Source organism: Hipposideros armiger, unplaced genomic scaffold, assembly GCF_001890085.2.
Source record: "Hipposideros armiger isolate ML-2016 unplaced genomic scaffold, ASM189008v1 scaffold_904, whole genome shotgun sequence".
Taxonomy (NCBI): Eukaryota; Metazoa; Chordata; class Mammalia; order Chiroptera; family Hipposideridae; genus Hipposideros; species Hipposideros armiger.
The window spans coordinates 99486-119075 of NW_017732254.1; the positions used below are offsets into that span (position 1 = coordinate 99486).

Consider the following 19590-nt stretch of genomic DNA (forward strand, 5'->3'; position numbering starts at 1 on the left):
CTTCTCCTATTCCTCTAACATCTAAAATAAAATGTGTTAATAGTAGCTAATTTCATATCTCAGGATTTAGGTTAGAGGATTATCAAGGAGGATGTGATTTAGCGAAAAGAGGACGAAGCATCCTTGAAAGATGAATAAGGAGAATTTCTGCCCTCTTTCGGGGAAAGGATCAGTGTGTATTTGGTTGTACAAGAGATAGTTGTATCATGTTAGCCAGAAGGAAGATTTTGCTATTTCCTTTATTTGGAAGTTAAATATGATTAAATTAAAAGAGAAGTCTATGGGCTATAGGTGCCATACAGGCAAGGGGTAGAGACCAGTGGCTTTGTACTGTGATAACTTAGCTAAGCTGGAATTCCATTTCCCAGAATTCCTTCCCTGCATAGTTCTAGGTAAGGCAAAGAGAACTCTGCCAGAGATTTGGAAGACGGAAGTGAAGCAGTGGCCCTATTTTCTGTAGTTAAGGTCAGTGTAAGGTCAGGGGTGGTGACCTCATTGGCCTAGGCAGCAGCTGGGCCCACAACAGCTGCTGCTAGGTATCCTTGGGGAAACAGCAGGCCCTGCAGCAACTCCAGACCCTGTTGGTTCTCCTCCTCCAGCCAGCTGTATGCAACTCCATGTGGAAGTTCAGCAGCTCTTTGACATGCCTCCTGCATCACCCAAATTAGTGGCTTTGAGGCAATGAGACTAACACAGGGTAAGAAACAGAAGTTCATCTAAACCAGGGGCCTGCAAACTTTTGAGACGGAGGAGCAAATCCTGTCCCTCACAACAATTTAAAAATTATTCAAGAGCCATAAATGTATTTTTACATAATCACCATTATGTGAGTAATATTCTTTAAAAATTTTATAAGTGAAACTATGACAGTTTTATTTTCATTTTCAGAGCCACATGTACATACCCAAAGAGCCGCATGTGGCTCGCGAGCACAGTTTGCTGACCCCTGGCGGCTCTTCCGTCTCAAAAGTTTGCCGAGCCCTGGTCTAAATGGGTAGCAGTTTGTTTTTGTATTCCCCACCCCATATCCACCTTCTCTTCCTGACTGCTGATTCTGCCCACTTCAGGCCCAGTACCAGACACACAGGCAACATACACAGAGTTTAACCACTTTCCATAATCACGTAAGGGTTAATCCTTATAGTAAATCCCTTAGGTCACTCACAGTGCCTCTGCTTCTCTGATCAAACCCTACCTGATACAGATGTTCAAGTCAACCCATGCTACAAAGTCAGTATCATTGTACCACACACGAAAATCAGACTAAGAATATAAGAAAGTACAGCTAATTGTAATAAATCAGAGTATTTCAATGTTTTTGTTTAAAATTATACAATCTCTAATGCTGGCATGTGCCATGTAAGACTTTTACTACAGGAGAGGAGATTGAAAAGTCAAGTGAATGATTTCAGCAATCCATAATGAAGAGGAACTACAAGTGGACAGGGCTTATTACAGCATCCATTGGGCTGTAGGAAAAGTCATGAAGTATTTTTCTGTTTTTCGTTGCAAAAATGTGTCATGACTTTTCCGACAATCCAATATATCTCAAGAGCACAATGAATTGAGTGGAGATGGCACTCGTGTTCCTAAGCTTATGACTGATGCATGGGAGGTACCATTCTTCAGAAACAGCACATTTTCTAGCAACATCCCAAACTGAAGTTAACACTGAAAGGAAAGTGATTTGTCACCATGGAAGCCATCAGACCCAAAACAACAAACTGTCTGAAGGCAATTTCAAAGAAGCATTTCAAATATGTTCAATAAGTGGGTAGAATAGAAGAGGTAGATTTATTTGAAAGGGTGCAATATTATGAAAGCAATTAGTCAAAGTAAGCATCTCTTCTTAAATAAAATGTATCCATTATATTGTATTTTTAAGTCACATCCCACTGATAAAACATGACGTCTTGTTAAGTAGAATAACATATACAATCCAGAAAGGACCATACTGAACTAAATTGAGGTTCAGTATCTTCTCTTAAACCTTAATTCTAAGTAAAGACTGCTTGAGTTAGCATTTAATATAACTGAAATTGTTACCATTTTTATTAGCCCTCAAACTGTGAAAATGAGTCATGAGACAAAACCAAAACCTACGTGATTTTTTCATGTTTATATTTAAATAAATTGTGAAGTTATGGGGGAGGAAGGCAAGAGGGTACCATATTTAAGAATAACACTTACTTAAAGTTTGAAAATAACCTAATCCTGCCACCCTACTTTTAAAGCTAGTATGTAGCAAAGGCCACATTCATTAAATCTTATAAAAGGCTGAAAAATAACCAATACTGCAGGTTCTTCACCCCTGCCACCTTCCTCTTAACTGAATAGATAGGAAGATCTTACTAAGAAGCACAGTACAATCTGTTTATATTGTAGAAACAAGTTTATAGAAACAAAGAATGGATGGAAATACATTAAAAATACCAAGAGTATCCCTCCTGGGAAAAGTAGAATGGATGTTTTTCTTTTATACCTTAAAAACACTTCAAATAACTCCACTTATAGGAACATATCTTAAGGAAATAATCAAAGAAGCACACAAAGCTTTTGATTCAAAGATGTTCAAGGCAGCATTTTTTATGTTTTAAAAATGGAAACAGCATAAAAGTTCAACACTGAAAGATTAAACGACATTATTTACTTAATGTCACTTCAAAACAAAATACAGCGCAGGTATTAGAATACTTACAACATAGAATTTATTTAACAATGTTTATATTCTATATTTACATTGTTTTTTAAAATCACATTATAAAACAATATGTACAAAATGTTAAAATTTTTGTTTAAAAATGTTACAGTATTAATCTGAGCAGTAAGATTAGAAGCGAATTATATTTTCTACTTTATAATTTTTAAGTTTCTAAATTCTATCAAAAAACATATCCTTGGAATCCATATGCATTGCTGGTGGGAATACAAAATGGTGCAGCCACGATGGAAAACAGTATGACGGTTACTCAAAAAATTAAACATAGAAATACCCTGTAACCCAGAATGTAATCCAGAATTACATTTCTAGGTATATACCCCAAAGAATTGAAAGCAGTGACTCAAACAGATATTTGTACACCGATGTTCAGAGCAGTTATTTCCAATAGCCAAAAGTTGCAAAAACTCAAATGTCCACTGACAAATAGATAAACAAAAGGTGGTATAGACATACGATGGAATATTATTCAGCCTTAAAAAGATACATGTTACAACATAGATAAACCTCAAAGACATTATGGTAAGTGAAATAATCTAAACACAAAAGAACAAATATTGTGTGATTTCACTTAAATGAAGTACCTAGAATAGTCAAATTCACAGAAAGCTGAATAGTGTTACCAGGGGTTGCAGGGAAGTGGGTAACTGGGAGTTTATATTTTAATGGGTACAGAGTTTCAGTTTGGGAAGATGAAAAAGTTCTGCAGATGGATATTAGCGATGGATGCACAACGTGAAGGCAGTTAATGCCACTGAATTGTACACTTAAAAATCATTAAAATGATAAATTTTGTAATGTATATTTACCATAATTTTAATAAAATCTGAAAAAACAGCATTTCTATAAACAGAATTTTTAAACAAGTATTTTTTAATTTATTTTTATTTGTATTAAGACTTTTATTTAGAGCAGTTCAAGTTTCACAGAAAAGGGGAATGTACAGAGAAATGCAAATATATTTTTTTCAAAGAATGGGCAATTAGAAATAGAACAGAATGAATAAGAAAATATAATCTTTGCACTAACCTGAAATAGATGCCATTCTAAAATTGAATTGGAGATCCAAATTTCTTTCTAAAAATGAAAGAAAAATCATAGCAATAATCTTTTTAAAACAGTACTACTGATTATGCTCAATCAATGATAATATGTCACGACTAAGCATGAAAAATGTTATAAAGTAAATTATATATTGCAGTGATCCTTTAAATAAGGACTATATGGTTATTACCATACTAATTTTTATGGAAACGTCTCTAGATTTCAGAGATGTGTCCAAGTCACATAAACATATAATGAGTACAATGTCAATAACACTTAACAAACTTCTACCAGATACAAAGTGATATAACAAAAAAAGAGCAAAGATTGGAGGTTAAAAACAGTTATAGCATGAGATTACTGTGTGATTTTTTTACAAAATTACACACCCTGTTCCTCTCAGCCCCTTCCCCTACTTGTAAAATTGGGATAGAACTTATTTTATAAATAAGTTGTATAGATTCAAATGTCCCAGATTAAGCAAAATCCATCAATGTAAATATTCAAATTTATCATTTAATGTTTTATTGAATACCTGCTTTAAAGTGCTACAATTTAGGCTCAATCTTAAAAAAAGAATTGGTACTCTATAGGGGAGGGGTGGTAAAGTTCAGAAGGCATGAAACTGAAAAGGTCAGAAGTGGGGAAAAAAATATGGTTTGTATGAAGGGACTCTTAATACCTATGAATGACAAAAACCTGAGTACATAGGAGCAAGGAGGAGATAAGGCTTGAGGGTAGGAACTTTAGATTGCCATGAACACCTCCAACTGTGGTATGGACAGCCAACATTTTCTAAAACTAACTGAGAACATCCCCCAAAGGAAGCTTCAGTTTCACCCTACCCTTACCCAGACTACTAACCTTATGCCCTTCCTAATGTAGAATTCTGAAGCCGCCACTAGGCTGGAAAAAATAGGCAGGGTCTTCTTTGCCTTGCTAAGAAGCTTGGAATAGCCATTCCACTAAAAGATATTTAAGTGGAGAAGTAAATCAAGGACTTCTAATTCTTTATCTTCATAAAACATCTCTTCACCACTTCGTGGAAACATAATTCTCCTCTAAACTGTATGGTTCTCCCGCAGGGTAGGTGTTCTCTCTTCACCTCTGCATTCATGTAGCCTAGCAAAGTGCGTTGCAGATAGTGCAGGCTCAGGTTTGCTGAGATTGAAAGCAGAGGTTATCTCTGCCTTTGTGAAAGAATATAATCTACAACCACTTTTCACCACTATTTTAAATGACTCCTTTGATTATACTGTTAAAAAACCGCTCATAAACTCCTTTCCCAAATGATGCGACTTAATATTAAGATAGCTCAATCTCAGTATAAGTCCAGAAATTGAGCTATAGCTGACCCGTCAGTCTGAAGTACAGCTAGGCACTGTTAAAATCAAAACCAAACGGAGGCTAGCTTTGAAAACTCCCTGAGCAGACAAAACCAACTCAGTGATGCAAGCAAAGCGTAATGTAGCTTATTTTGTAAAACCATCTTAACCTGGCTAGTTTCTCATTTATGCCTCTGGAAATCATAAGCGAAACTTAAACCATCTCCCAAGGTTGCAATGAGATAACCACTAACCAATTCACTATATTTATGAAACTGTTAATATTATAACCAATCACTGTTCAGATAACCAGCCACTGCCTTCGCACTATACAAGCTGCTTTAACAACATACAATTCGTTTTGGCCTTAACGCTCCCGGTTCGCGAACAGTCTTTTTAATGTGTGAACAAGAAACTTTCACAAATTACTACTTCCGTGATGCATGGTTTTTTTCTTCTGCTGTTTCTGAATTTTTGACAGCACCCACTGGAAATATTTTACAGTGTCACACCCAGTCATCGTTGGGGGAGGAAATGACACAGGTTAAATCAGACACAATCCCCCGCTCTCCCCACACCCTGCGTGTAGAGGCAACAGCAATTTAAAAATACCCTCCCTTACGCGTATGCGTCCCCAGTGGTTTCCAAAAAACGGTGGCTGCCAATAAACAGACTTTAGTAATCAAGCATCCTGCACGGAAAAAGCTGGCGATAAAAAGAAACCGGTCGGCAAATGAACAAGCCCCTAAAGGCCCGAGTTCCACTAGAGCTGGGCGACAATTAGCGCCCCGTTTCCCCGCTGCCAATGTACTGGTGGAAGGAAGTGATCCGCGATACATCGGCCTCGCCGTCAGGCAGAAAAAGGAAAGATGAGCCCTTTCAAAGCGGTGACAGGAGTTACCCCTGTTACCCCAAGGGGTTAAAGAACCCCCACCCCGGCCTCCCTGGTTTCCCCAGTCTCCGACCCCAAAGAGCCCCGAACTCAGAACCACTACTCACGGCTTTCAGCCGCTCTCGGATAAAACCTTCCCGCCACCAGCCTTTCCTTTCTCTCCAGGAGCATCCACCCTTCCGGGTCGGTCCGTTCAACCAATTGCAAGCAACACCCTTCTCCAATTGGTTAAGGGGTGTGGCCACCCTCGCGTCACTGAACAAGACTACAGATTATTGGAGAATGTCGGGAGCAGGTTTAGCCAATGGGAAGCGACCTTGAAGATGGGGTGGGGGTGGCTGCGTGTTTCCGGAAGACGTGGCGGCTCTTGCCTGGGCTGTTTCCCGGTTTGATTATTCCCTACTTTGCTTCACACCCTGGGCTCTTCGAGGTGCTGTCGTCGCTGCCCTGACCACCGCAGTCATGATCTCCTTAACGGACACCCAGAGTAAGCACCTGCCCCGGGGTCCCCGCCTGGAGCCCCGCACGCCCCTTGCTGGGGCTGGGTCTCTCCCGCCCTCCCCTCCGCCCAAGTCAATGAATGAAGCTCCGCGTTGGGGGCGGCGGCCTGCAAAACTGAGTTAGGGCTGCGGGGACCTGGAGGGCTGCCTTGAGGGGGCGGGGGCTGGGCTTGGCTGAGAAGGAGGGTCAGTGGGGTCTGCAGGGACGCCCGAGCTGGAGAAGGGGAGCTTTCGCCGAGGGTCTGCCTCGCGCCTGGGTCGCGCCGCTCTCTCACCCCCAGTGAGATGGGCGCTTTGTTTCTGCGGACAGCCCAGAGACAAAGTTTGATGTGCGGTGTCCGCTGCCCACTCTTGAGGATGTTGCCTCATAAGACAGACTTGGGGTCCAATACAAGTTACTGGCTGGTTGTTTGGGGAGGCGGCCTTTTAAATGTCATCTATTATAGGCTCTTTTTGAAAATATGCTCACACTTAAATATTTTTAATATTCGCTTTTTGCCACCAATGGTAGCAACCTTCCAAAATTCCCTTGAAATGACTTCACTTTGCTACCAGCTAATGCTTCCACAATAGTAAAAAGTCACTTTGTGTCCATTAAAGGATTTCTTTTGTTAATATTGTACATTGTGCTTTGTGGCTTGCTTTATCATTTTAGCGTCGAGTTCTCTAGGCCTGTCTTACCTCTAAAGTTGGCATAACATTTCCTCTTTCCTACCGCTTTTTATCACATACTTTTTATTTACGTATCTGCCCAACCCTATGGTACCTATCTTTTTAAAATGGTCTTGATAGATTTTTTTGTCTCAGTTTGCTTTGTAAGCCACACCTTTCGTTTCTTATTCTGGTTAACTTACTTGGATTTTCAAGATGTTAAGAATTAAACAATCCATTGAAATGAAAATAGAACGTCATTTATAATGCCCTATTTTAAAGTGGAGCATTAAGGTTTATATTCAAGTCATGGCAGACTTGAACTTCACAGAGTCGCTGAGGTCCTACACACAACTGCCACTTCCCTCAGGCTCTCTTCGAAGACTTCCTGAGGTGGGACTGGGTCTGCACCTTGGGGCTACGTGCCCTGGTGTAGGGAGGGTGCCCAATTCATTCTTTTGGCTGCAACCTGTTCTGATCAGAGAGACCCTCAGTATAGCCTTTTTTTTTTTTTTAACTATTGTAATAAAAACCAGCAATTGTATAAAGGCACCTTTCAGTTCATGGGCTTTCATAGAAATCATTACACTTAATTCTTATAAGAGCCTTGTAAGGCAGAGAATAGTGTATTTCTTTTATAAATTAAAGGAGCCTCAAAAGAAATTCCAGGTATGGTCATAAGAATAGTGACAGAAACAAGACTTGATCACAGCTCTACTGGCTTAAAAACCTTTGTTCTTTTTATTGTACCCTAGAAGCATATTAAACAGTTGACATAAACTTTATTTGAGATCAATCTTAGAATGATGAAATTCCTCCATAACAAAAAGTTTCAGCAGTAGATAATTTATCCTATAGAATTATACATTTTTTTGAGAAATTATGTAGGACATTCAGAGCCTATTTTCCTTATGAAGCACAGTGCTTTGTTCCTCTGATTGAAACTCAAAACTAAAACTAGATTGCCCAAGGAAATTAGCAGAATTGTATACATAAATTGCTAGAATTTATTTGCTAGAGGAAGTACTTAAACTCTACATAGTTTTCCTAACTGTAAAGTATTATTACCCCCCTATCTATCTGAGGCTATGATTATTATCTAGACAAGAATATGAATTATGTACCCTGTGCATAGACATTCTCTTCTGTTGAAGACATTATAGGGACAAGTGCCTGATTTACATCATTCCAAAAACCAGAACAAGGGAGTTGGGTTGGAATATGGACAGAATGGGAAGCATTTTCTTCACTTCACTAAATTGATGAAGATGAAATTGTGCTCTTTGCTGCTCTTCTGCCAAATGTTTTAAGTAGGACAGTGGAGTGAAACACGAAATGATTAGTGAACCAAAAGTCCTTTGGATTTCAAATTATCTTTGTCTGTGTATTTAACTGCAGGAATTGGCCATCGTTCAAGTGATTTGCCAAGATTTTTCTGGGATTCTGATTCCGGGAGAGGGTGACCAAGCACTGATCAGAGTAGAGTAAATAATTCAAGACTATTTTAAGGGATTCTATAATAGCACTCGCCCCCCTGCCCCAAAAACCCACAAGATTTATTGAGTGGGGCAGTTCCCTTGCTGCCTCTAAATTTTTACTTCATTATGTCACCTAGCCTGAAACTCTCCCATGATATTCAGTTGAGTTCAATTAAATGGATATTTAGTTGAGTTCCTTATTCTGACACTTTTTAAAGGGTATAGTAAGAAAGACAATGCTGATTTAAAATGCTAACAGTGATGGCCATTGGATTAGCATTTATTTCCTTATAAAATTTCTACAATAAGCTTTTTATTTTAGACAAATTCATTTTATTAGCTGGCTTTTATCAGCTTGTTCTTTAAACACACACACACACACACACACACACACACACACACGGGCAAGAGGAAATTTGGTTTGATAGTGCATAGGAGGAAGATAAATTTATTTCACTGGGTCTGATTCTGGTAGTGAGAGAGAGGGCAGCTCTACGTAGGGCTTTAATAATCTGCAGTTTCATGAATGCTTAGGTGTAGGGAGCAAGGGAATTCTGGAGATGAGAAAAAAGTACAATGAGGCCAGTTTGAGACTTCTGAGATCAGGGCATACTTGGTTTTGACAGATGTTACAAAGATCTGCTGGACTACACTGGATACAATAGTAGGGATGTTTGGGTTCCCATGTTATTATTGTTCAGACTGTGGAGTCTTGGAGACTGGATTTGAATTCTAGCCTGACTCCCCACCACCACCACCTTCCCCCGGCCACCGCACACACATTCACTGATTCTGTGGTCAAGGGTAAGTTACTAATCTGTGAGTCTGGTGGCCCATGTGAAACATGGGGCTGGTGCTACTTTTTACCTCACAATTTTGTTAAAGGAATTCCAACATACTTGTATAAACATTCATTAAATGTAAAATCATATTCAGACATTGTCCTTTTTCACAGCAGTCAATTTCTGATAGCTCTACAAACATCTACTTAGCTGTTAGATAACAAACTAATCATATTAAGCCTGAGTCACCCAAAGATGCTTCCCCCCCCAGAAGTTCAATGTACTCCAGTTACCTTGAGTCTCATTTAACCAAATATTAAACCTGAAAAAAATCCTGTGGGAAGCAGTATGGCATAATGGTTAAGCACACAGACTTTGGAGTCAAATAGACCTGAGTTCAAATGCTTAAGCAGAAGTGTGACTTTAGGCAAATTAAGTCAATTCTCTAAACCTCAATTTCCTGCATCTCTAAAATAATGTAATGATACCTACCGTGCAATAGTATTGGGAAGATTAAGTTATATAAGATATGTAAAGTACCTCATAATGGCTAATTCATGGTAAGTTTTCAATACATAGTAGATGTATTGCTGTATAATTTCCTTTGTGAACAAACATCTCAAAATTTTTATGTAATCATTATGATAATTTGTGAAAAGATAGAAGTTAGTCATATTCAAATAACTCAGCAGCCAATGATTAAATCCTAACTACTAAATAGTTATGTCATGGAATTTTACCTGTTTTTATGTGCATATTTTCCTCCAGGAAATTATGTCTGACATCTAAACAGTTATTTTGGTAATTTCTTTTAAGGCATGTGAGCTTGAAAGCACAGCCTCAAATTTTCATAGGAATTTATGTCTGTGGAATACACATATCAGTGTATTTATAGACAGGTACCTGAATTATTTTAGACCACCTTTGGGAGAAAAAGGTAGCTGGAATGGAAAGCCGCAGTTACTGTAAGTCAACAAGGTGGAGAATGTAGAAAAAGGTATATAATGTAAATTTTCAACTCAACACATTTTATATGACTTAGATTTTTTAAGTAGCTGTGACCTGGATTTTAGCTTTCTGGAGCCAAGCCAAGACCAGAAATCACTAATAGTGTATTTAAAATTGTGTTTCCAAAAATATGGTGATTTCTGCTCTGATTCATTATTTTATGCAGGTAGTGCTTTTATGTAAAAATAAGGATTGGTGGCTATTTCCTAAAAATAAAAATAAAACGATCAGGGAGGTGACAGTGGATTGTGTTTTGTAAAAGCATTAATAGAAAAGTACAACTGTAGCCTTAGAAAGTTAAGACGCTGCTGACTAAAAGATAAGTCCTAGAGAATGTAAAGGCAATATAATTATTAGTTTTATATGCAGGGTGAACATAGACTTTAAAGCTTACACTTTGTCCACCACTGTGTACGTACTCAGTACCTAGAACAGTGGCTGGCATCTAGGAGTTAACAGTTCTTTGGCTTTGAATGAAAGAGTAAGAACCCAGAATATTAATATTAGGTAATAACAGTGTTCTTTGCAACTTTGGAGAGGTGATTTCAGGATTCAGACTAAATATGTGAATGGATTTATAGTTTGGATAAACTTGTAGAAGATAAATCCATAATATCCATCAAGAAGTTAAAAGTTGATGCCTAACCTTTTGAAACGTAACTTTTGAGGAAACAGACCTGATTCTCAAAATATTTCCTGTTGCCATTGTGAGAAGCAGTGCATAAATGAAGTATATTGTGCTGAATACTATAGCATTTCTAATGGGTGAAAGAAGGGATTAGATTTAAGAGGGAAAGAAGGAACTGCAGGTATTGTACATAAAAATAATACTCATAGAATATGAAAGGAGATAAATATTAAAAGTAATCCCATGTATTTATGTTTGATGCCAGAAGTGTTGTTCTTGGGAGAGAAAAAAATATATGACCAAAGGTTTAGAATCCTGATTTATCTTTTGTTATTCTGGGTGTGTTTGTAAGAAATGTTCTCATATGAGGATTAGAAATTCCATTTATATTTTAAATTTCAAGATAATTTGCTGATGTTAATTTAATTTGTTACAGATCTAAGTGAGTGTCATTACAAAGTTAACCTCCAATGTTGGGGATCTATTTCTTTATATCAGCCAAAAGAAAAACTGAAAAAAAAGTCTCATTTAGTTTACAGGGATTTTAATGTAGCTTTAATTTTTCTTGACCCTTAACCGTGTAATTTATATTACAGAGATTGGAATGGGATTAACAGGATTTGGAGTATTTTTCCTGTTCTTTGGAATGATTCTCTTTTTTGACAAAGCACTACTGGCTATTGGAAATGTGAGTTTTTCAATACATATTTTAACTTCATAAGAAAATTTTAACTACAAACAGATTCTTGCCTGCTATTAAATTTGGGGGAGATAATTTACTCTTACTTATGTAAGGATTCCTATTACATCTTCTGTTTCCATCAGTAATGAAACCTGTCAGCTTTTTGTTTAAATAAAAGGTAAACACTTCATGAGGTTTTCTAATTCCACAACTTCTCTGTTAAGTGTTTGATATGTGTTTTGCAATAGATTAAATCAAGGCCGCCTCTACATAGGAGTTCAAAGGAGATGACTTGACAGTCCCCATGTCATGACGAATTTATTAATATGTTTTGACTTTAAGCATCTGAGATTTCACATTTGGTTCAATAGCATAAAGTTAATAGATTTTTAAAAACCATTTAAACCTTTTAAAAATGTATTTTTATATCAATAGTTGACTTGCTAAGAAAGGCATGTGTGTTGTTTTTGGGTACTCTGATGTCCATGTGTGGAGGTTGTCCAAGAGTTCTAGAAATAAATAATAACTCTTCTAAAGAGGACAATAAAGTCACTGAATAATGATTAAATATCCTTCAAAGTGTGTGTTACCATTGGGCTTTTAATTAGAAATTGGTGGATCTAGAGGATAATAAAATTGTTCAAAATTGATGTTGTAATAAACAATATGAACAGCATTGATATCTCAGAATATGAAACTTAACCATTAGGCTTAATAAATGTTTATGTGAAATAATTTCACTAAAGGAAGTTAATGAAGTTAGGCAAGTATTTGGAAGTAAAATGTGGGGAAAAGAAAGCTTTCAATAGATGACCATTACTTGTCCACTTTCTGAAAACATACAAAATATACATATATTTGAGGGCTCATGGCTATATTTTTATTTCTGCTGCCACCAGATGTTCTGGAATTACTAAAACTAGAATCCTCTTCCTGGCTTTGCATGGTCTCTCCTCTCACCTTGGCTCTGTCAGTATTTCTCCCGTCCCTAGGAGCTCCTGTAGCCCATGGGGAACTTTGCAGAACCAGGAGTACCTCCAGGTGACATTGATGGGCAGCTTCTTCCCTCTTTTGCCTTGTCACTCACCTGCTCAGCTTAGCCATCTCCATCTTGCTAAACCTGGGGAAACTACTGCAGGTGCAGTACCCATTGGAAACTTCTTCTCTTGTTTCTCTTTTTCTCCATTTAATCAAGATAGATAAGGATTCAGAAGACTGGAATACAATTCCAACTTTCACATGCTTAGCCCACTCCTTGGTTCTGCCTCTCTGTGTGCATTTTCTATGGTCAGTTGCCCATATTGAAAGCCATATGTGCTCCTTTTTTTTATATATTTAGCTTTAACCTTACTTTTCAAATGCAGTGTGTTTAACTACGTTTTCTATGTTGCATTTTCTTTCTCTTCTAGGTTTTATTTGTGGCTGGCTTGGCTTTTGTAATTGGTTTAGAAAGAACATTCAGATTCTTTTTCCAAAAACATAAAATGAAAGCTACGGGATTTTTCCTGGGCGGCGTATTTGTAGTCCTTATTGGTTGGCCTTTGATAGGCATGATCTTTGAAATTTATGGATTCTTTCTCTTGTTCAGGTAAGGCAATCATTTAATGTTTTTCAGTAAATCAGTATGTCATATAATTATAAAAACCCGGATATTTGCATCAATATGAGTAAGACGACTATAATTTTCTTAAATGGATGTTTGTCTATACTGCATCTTTTATTACAATTTTAGATAATTTAATCAACTATAAAAATGTTTATCAGATGTGGATGATGGCCTATATAATGGTATAAATTATCTTAAAGTATTTTCAATTAAATAAAATTTTATTGGCCTTTTAAGACACTGTCTTTATGTTTGCTATTTTCATCAACTAAACAATGATAGATACATAGAGAGATCCAGCATTTTAATATGTAGAAACTGATACTACATAGTTACCGCGTTTTGATAACAATTCCTTTAGTGCATATACATATTGGAAAATTTTGTACCAAATACACTATGGGAGATTTTGATCAGATAGTATTTTACACATGCCAGTTACCAAGTAAATAAACAATAGTATGCAATGTGAGAAGATGCCTTTAAGTAAGTTTAGTTTAATTATTGGTCAACAAATGTATATCCTTTGTCTTCTATCACCAGGTACCATATTACCCACAGGAGACATAAAAATGAATTAAGTGCCAAATTTGCATTAGAGAATCTCTCATTTCTAATATGGGAAATAGATAAAGATACCAGATAGCAGTAATGCCATTATATATGTATATGCAAAATATTATAGGAACTTAATTAAGGAAGGAATCAAGTCCTGGGAGAAGTGAGAAAGGTTAACTGAAGTTCAAAGTCTCTAAAACATTCAGAATTTTAACAGGACTCTTTCTTTTTACTTGGTTAGCAATTGATTTTGGTAATAGAGAATGTGTAAGTTCTAAGAACTTTTTTTCTCTCTTCTAGGGGCTTCTTTCCTGTGGTCATTGGCTTCATTAGAAGAGTGCCAATCCTTGGATCCCTCTTGAATTTACCTGGCATTAGATCAGTAAGTAATCCTGTACTTAGAAATATAATTTTTAAGCCATCAAAATACTCTTTGATGCTCTTTACTTCTAGAGATTGAAGTGATTGATACATGATTCATTGATGTTTTTTGTTATGATATAAATGGTTATATCCCATCGATCATGGTTACCATGAATACCAGAGAAAATAATCATTGTTAAACCTATAAAACCTGAAGTTTTATTTCACTGTATTCATTTTTAATATTGTTCCCTATTTTTTAATGTAACTCAGATTAATATGCTATGCTTCCTTTCTCTTTGAGAGTTCAAGGCACTTCTCAATTAACTTTTACATGATCTCTAGTTTTAGAAGCAATGCTATAAAAATGACATAATTATTTCTTATGAATATTTTCTTTCTTAGACTGTTTCACCAAATGGGGTGTATTAAGACAATTAAATAAAGCACTGTTGTACTTGGAGTCAGATGATAAAGTTCTGTTCCCAGCTCTATCTATGATTTTGAACAGTCTTGTCAAATCTGTTTCTCCAGGGTGGGTGGGCCATCAGCTTCCTCAAATTGTTTACAGATTTTATAGATGTTTCCAGAGAGATGGCCCATAGCATTTATTGAATTCTCAAAGAGCTAAAGTTACCACTATAAGCCTAATTTCATTTCCATCCTCACGTCAATTGCAGAGTCAGAACCATACAGCCTAAGACAACCTAGATATTTGAATTTACCTTTAGGGAGAGAATGTTGTACTTTCTCTCCACCTAAATTTACCTTAAAATTCTGATGAATCCATGAGTACTTTCAGAGCAACTTTCCATTTCAGTGTGCTAGTCACCTATTTGCGATAATATAAAATGTTGGAATCTAGGCTTTTAGGGGTATATCCTGATTTCATTTGCATTAATCTCCAAACTCATACAGTAGTCAATGTTGTTTATACTTAGAATAGCTTTTGAATTTACTGAGACTTCTAGTTATAGAATTGTAATCATTATTCTTGTCCTTAATTTAAGGATTCTTCAATATTTGCATAAATGGACACCCAATACTATAAATTATGTTTCCTATTATTATTACTTTATTATAACTGCCTAAGTAAAAGTGTGACTAGTCAAATGAAAGGGTTAGATGATTGCTAGATTTTGATAGAATTATAACCACTTTGGTTACATAACTTTTAATATCTCCGCTAATTACTTTGTTTCAGTATTTGTTTGCATCACCCATCTGGAATGCTGAAGAAAGCCCAATTGCTTTATATTTAGGGTGGAGTAACCAAAGTAAATAACCACTTACATAAATATGTGTTAAAACTTATATTCAAAAATTATAAATTTATGTTTGCATCATTACATCTGTTTTTAATGTCATTGCCACTTTCAGTCTATATTCCAGAAACACATGTAAAGTATTTTTTAGTCAGTAGCTGTTGTTAATTATTGAACTTAATGGAGTTAAATCTGTTTGTTCGAAGACTACATAGGCCCAGAAGAGATCCACAGTAATGGTCAGTTGAAATATCTTATTGGGTTCATTAATGCATGAATGGCTGACATTCCAGCTTTTTATTTTTTTGTTAAGCTATGAGTGTTAACTTCATTTTATCCAATTTTTTTATTCATTGTGTTGCATTTCTCATGTTGCACCCTTAAAGTCATATGTATAACATGTCATGTGAAAACAACTTTAAAAAAAAAAAATTTATACATATTTACGTGTCAGAAGATGGTGGTGAGTAGTACTGAATTAATCATTGTCAGTCATACCTTAAATTCCCATGAATATTCTTATAAAGCTGGGTTTTTTAATCAACATATAAAATGTTTATGTAATGTTTTATAATGCTGTAGGCTTCCTTTTAATGATCTCTTTTCCTTCTTGCAGTTTGTAGATAAAGTTGGAGAAAGCAACAATATGGTATAACAACGAGTGAATTGAAGACTCATTTAAAATATTGTATTATTTATAAAATCCTTGGAAGAATATTCAGCACAAAATTAAATTACATGAAATAGCTTGTAATGTTCTTTACAGAAGTTTAATGTATACCTACAAAGTACCAACAGCAGTTAACAAAGAAGCAATGAAAACAGGCTTCCAGTCAAGAGATCGAAGAGGTCAGCAAGCAAACTGAAGGAGTTGAAATCTGTTACAAGGCATAATGAAATTCTTGAAGGCGATTTTTATTTTTCCACAATGTGCGAAACACAGCCATTCTTAGAGAACTATGGTGCCTGTTTCTTTTCTTTTTATTTTGAAGGAGCAGGAGCACCCACAGGCATTTGCTTTTTAGGAATGTCCACTGCAATGGCAAAAGTATTTCCTGTTGCACTGTGTCCCCGAAAGTGATGCATGAGTTAGATTGGATTATGTCATTTAATGTATTAAAACCAAGGAAAACCCAGGTTTAATGTATGAATTTTTTTTTATAAACATGTCTAAAATAAAACTTTTGTGACTCCTCTGAACTTAATATTTTAAAGCCAGGTGAAAATCTGAACTAGATAGATATTCTCTGTTAGAATATGCAAAGGTCATTCTTTACTAGCTTTTAGTTCCTAAATTATAGCTAAGTACTTCTTTGGTCAACACGCTCTGGAAATACTCTTCTTGGGAGTCTGACCTAAGACTGTGTCTGTATCACTCATTACATGCAGACGTTTAACAAAAAGCGTTCTTGACCCTGAAGTAGTCTGTTACATAGCTTGTTTCATTGCAGTCTTTTATTTCAGATGCTAAATGATGCAAACCAAATGGATTTTCCACATCATGATGTAGTTGTTTTTTCTTTTTTCTTTTTTTTTTTAATTTTAGCCGTGGTTTATTATTGTGTTTTCACAAACTAAAATAACTAACTATTGGTAATGTTTACTTTAAGAGGTAACATGTTAAATGGTTAATAAACTTATAACTGTCTTTAAAGGCTATCCATGTAAGCTGAGTTTTCCCTTCCAGCTTTTTTGTAACATAAAAATCCATATGCATGATGTATGCTTTATATGATCACTCTTCATCTTGAGTTCATAGAGAAAATATCTGAGTTCACATGCTGAGGTTATTTCTCTGTCATTAAACTGGTTATAGTTTCTTAAAAACATGACACTAAGGAAAATGTTGTGTTGTCCTTTTATGCCGTTGCTGCTCGAGAGGCAGTGAGAAATGGTTGGTTGTTCATTAGTTTTCCAGGGTGGCAGCTTTTGTGGTAGATATAGGAACACAAGTCAACAGCCATAGTACTATTCGTTTTACCACTAATGATTTCACTACTTACTTTTTTTAAGAGTTGCAAAGCTTTTCTATGCATAAAATCATAACTGAAATTTGTGATTTATATTTACAGACATGTCTACAAAATATATTGCAGCCTATTATTTTTAGTTAAATCTCTTGATGCACAGAGAACTCCCAAACTTGCTCATTTAAAGAAGGAAAGTCGTGGTATATAGTCTAATGGTTCAGTTTTGTGGATTACTGTCTCTTTTGGTACTGGCCTTTAACTTATGACAAAATCTGTGAAAAATAGATGACATTCACAAAATGAGATTCCTACCTCAATAGTTCATGGAATAATAAGAGACCTAGTGTTGTGTTTAATGTTCTTCAAAAAGTAACATCCTCACTTGGAGAGTGTCAAATATATACATATTTTGGGGATTGACTTATACAAGTTTCCCTGTAGGACTCTGTTATATATATTTTTGACTGACCCATATTATTTACAATGGCTAGATAATTCTACCTTTTTAGAATAAGAATGGTATCTGTCATTGTAAGGAACATCTGTATTATTTAACTCCTTTGTAGACATTAATTTCTATCAAAATGTTATTTGCACTGTAACAGAGATCTCTTTTTCAATAATCTTATTTAAGTAAGCATTATCAGACAGAAGTGTGTAAAGGATTTGCTAGTCTTCCTGAGTAAGATTGAGAGGCTGGAGCAGTTTTCAGTTTTAAACGAGTCCCTGGTTAACCTCTAATGTGAGTTTGGGACTACATGGCAGCACTATATTTCTTATTTGGAACCATTGATGAGACTATTTTTAAACATACTAATCCTCCAATTGAAAGGACTATTGTTTCTTTCTAAAACATATTATTTTTCTAAAACATATTGTTTCTTCCTTTTTAAAATTATTAGCCCTCTGTCTTTGTGACAAAAAAAAAAAATGTACCATGATCATTGCTATAAAGGTGGAGGAAAAGGTCTAATTCTACTTAGCCTTAAGTGTTTCTGGCATTGTTCAAATGTATTTTCTGTAACAGAAACCTATTTGGAATGTTTTTCTTTTCCCCTTAAAAACTGTAATTCCTGGAATACTGCTGCTCTAAAAAGCTTCATAGTCAGATTATGTGATCTAACAATTGAATATTGTAAATACACTTGTCTTACCTCTCAATAAAAGGGTACTTTTCTATTAATTGGTGGTTGTCTTAGTGAGCTCGGACTGCTATAATGAAATTCCATAATCTGCGTGGCTTAAATAACAAGACATTTCTTATAGTTCTGGATGCTGGAAAGTCTGAAATCAAGGTGCTGGCAGATTTAGTTCCTGGTGAGGACCCTTTTTGTGGATTGCTACCTTTCCCTGGGTCCTCCCATGGTAGAGAGGGAAAGCAAGTAAACTCTGGTGTCTCTTCCTCTTCTTACAAGGACACTAATCCCATCATGGAGGGCCCCATCTTCATATCCTCTTCTAAGGACCATCTTGGGTCTTAAGACATAGACATAATTTTGGAAGGATACACATAAGTCCATAACAATGGTCAAATGTATCTTTATTGTGAAATTCTAAAAACTAGCATTGTCATACAGTAACCCGTCTTGTTTTTTGTAAAATTTGCTTTATATGTAATTTTCTGTTTTTGGTCATCACATCTTTTATTTCCAAATTGTATAAATGTAATCGTAAGTAGAAATGGACTTTAGGTAAACCAAAAAAGTAGGCAGTGAATTCAGAAATTAGAGGAGCAATGCTTAATTTTTTTTTTTTGTCTCAAGATGGAAGTAATATGTAACACTTAAGTATTTGTGACTTAAATAAAACCACTTAACACATCAGTTTTGATCATAAATTTTGGTAAGGCCAAAAAAACTTGCCAAGCTGACCACTTAAAGTACCCAATAAGTATTTGTTGAATCCCATTAAACTGCAAGTTTTGACTATTGTCTAGTAAACTGGAAGTCTTGAATATGTTATTAAATATCTAGCATACCTTTCTAACTTTGTCCCCAGGGCTAAAAGGTTCCAACTTCTCCCTTTCTGCTACCTGTATCCATGTAGGAGGTTGAACACAGAAGTAGTATGGCCCAAATCCTTCAACTGACACTTTTCTATGATCTTTTCTTTACTACCT

The 19590-nt window shown here is 35.9% G+C and overlaps 2 protein-coding genes across 3 annotated transcripts in view; one reads left to right on the forward strand and one right to left on the reverse strand.

Moving 5' to 3' along the window:
* RECQL (RecQ like helicase) overlaps window positions 1-6166 on the reverse strand; it is a 33250-nt gene extending 27084 nt beyond the window's left edge. Inside the window, exons 1-2 of the mRNA XM_019630370.1 lie at window positions 6088-6166; window positions 3749-3796 (exon numbers count right to left, since the gene is read on the reverse strand). Coding sequence (XP_019485915.1) covers window positions 3749-3796; window positions 6088-6151 — 112 coding nt within the window. The 5' untranslated portion in view covers window positions 6152-6166. The remainder of the gene's footprint in view (window positions 1-3748; window positions 3797-6087) is intronic.
* A 150-nt stretch (window positions 6167-6316) lies between these two features.
* Window positions 6317-19294, forward strand: GOLT1B (golgi transport 1B). Of its 2 annotated transcripts, XM_019630378.1 has the most exons (6): window positions 6317-6467; window positions 11624-11715; window positions 13119-13297; window positions 14174-14255; window positions 15708-15740; window positions 16118-19294. In XM_019630378.1, the coding sequence occupies exons 1-5, from the start codon at window positions 6443-6445 to the stop codon at window positions 15714-15716; spliced, it is 387 nt and encodes a 128-aa protein (XP_019485923.1). In that variant the 5' UTR covers window positions 6317-6442; the 3' UTR covers window positions 15717-15740; window positions 16118-19294. The 2 variants fall into 2 exon arrangements, with proteins under 2 accessions (XP_019485923.1, XP_019485922.1); XM_019630377.1 differs by lacking the exon at window positions 15708-15740 and having other exon boundaries at window positions 16118-16637.
* Window positions 19295-19590: the final 296 nt, after the last annotated feature.

Bases quoted from the DNA above. Each gene is read 5' to 3' on its own strand.
- GOLT1B (XM_019630377.1), top strand. From the start codon at position 6,443: ATGATCTCCTTAACGGACACCCAGA. The intron at 6,468-11,623 runs GTAAGCACCTGC...TTTATATTACAG, and splicing joins CTCCTTAACGGACACCCAGA to AGATTGGAATGGGATTAACA. The intron at 11,716-13,118 runs GTGAGTTTTTCA...TTTCTCTTCTAG, and splicing joins CACTACTGGCTATTGGAAAT to GTTTTATTTGTGGCTGGCTT.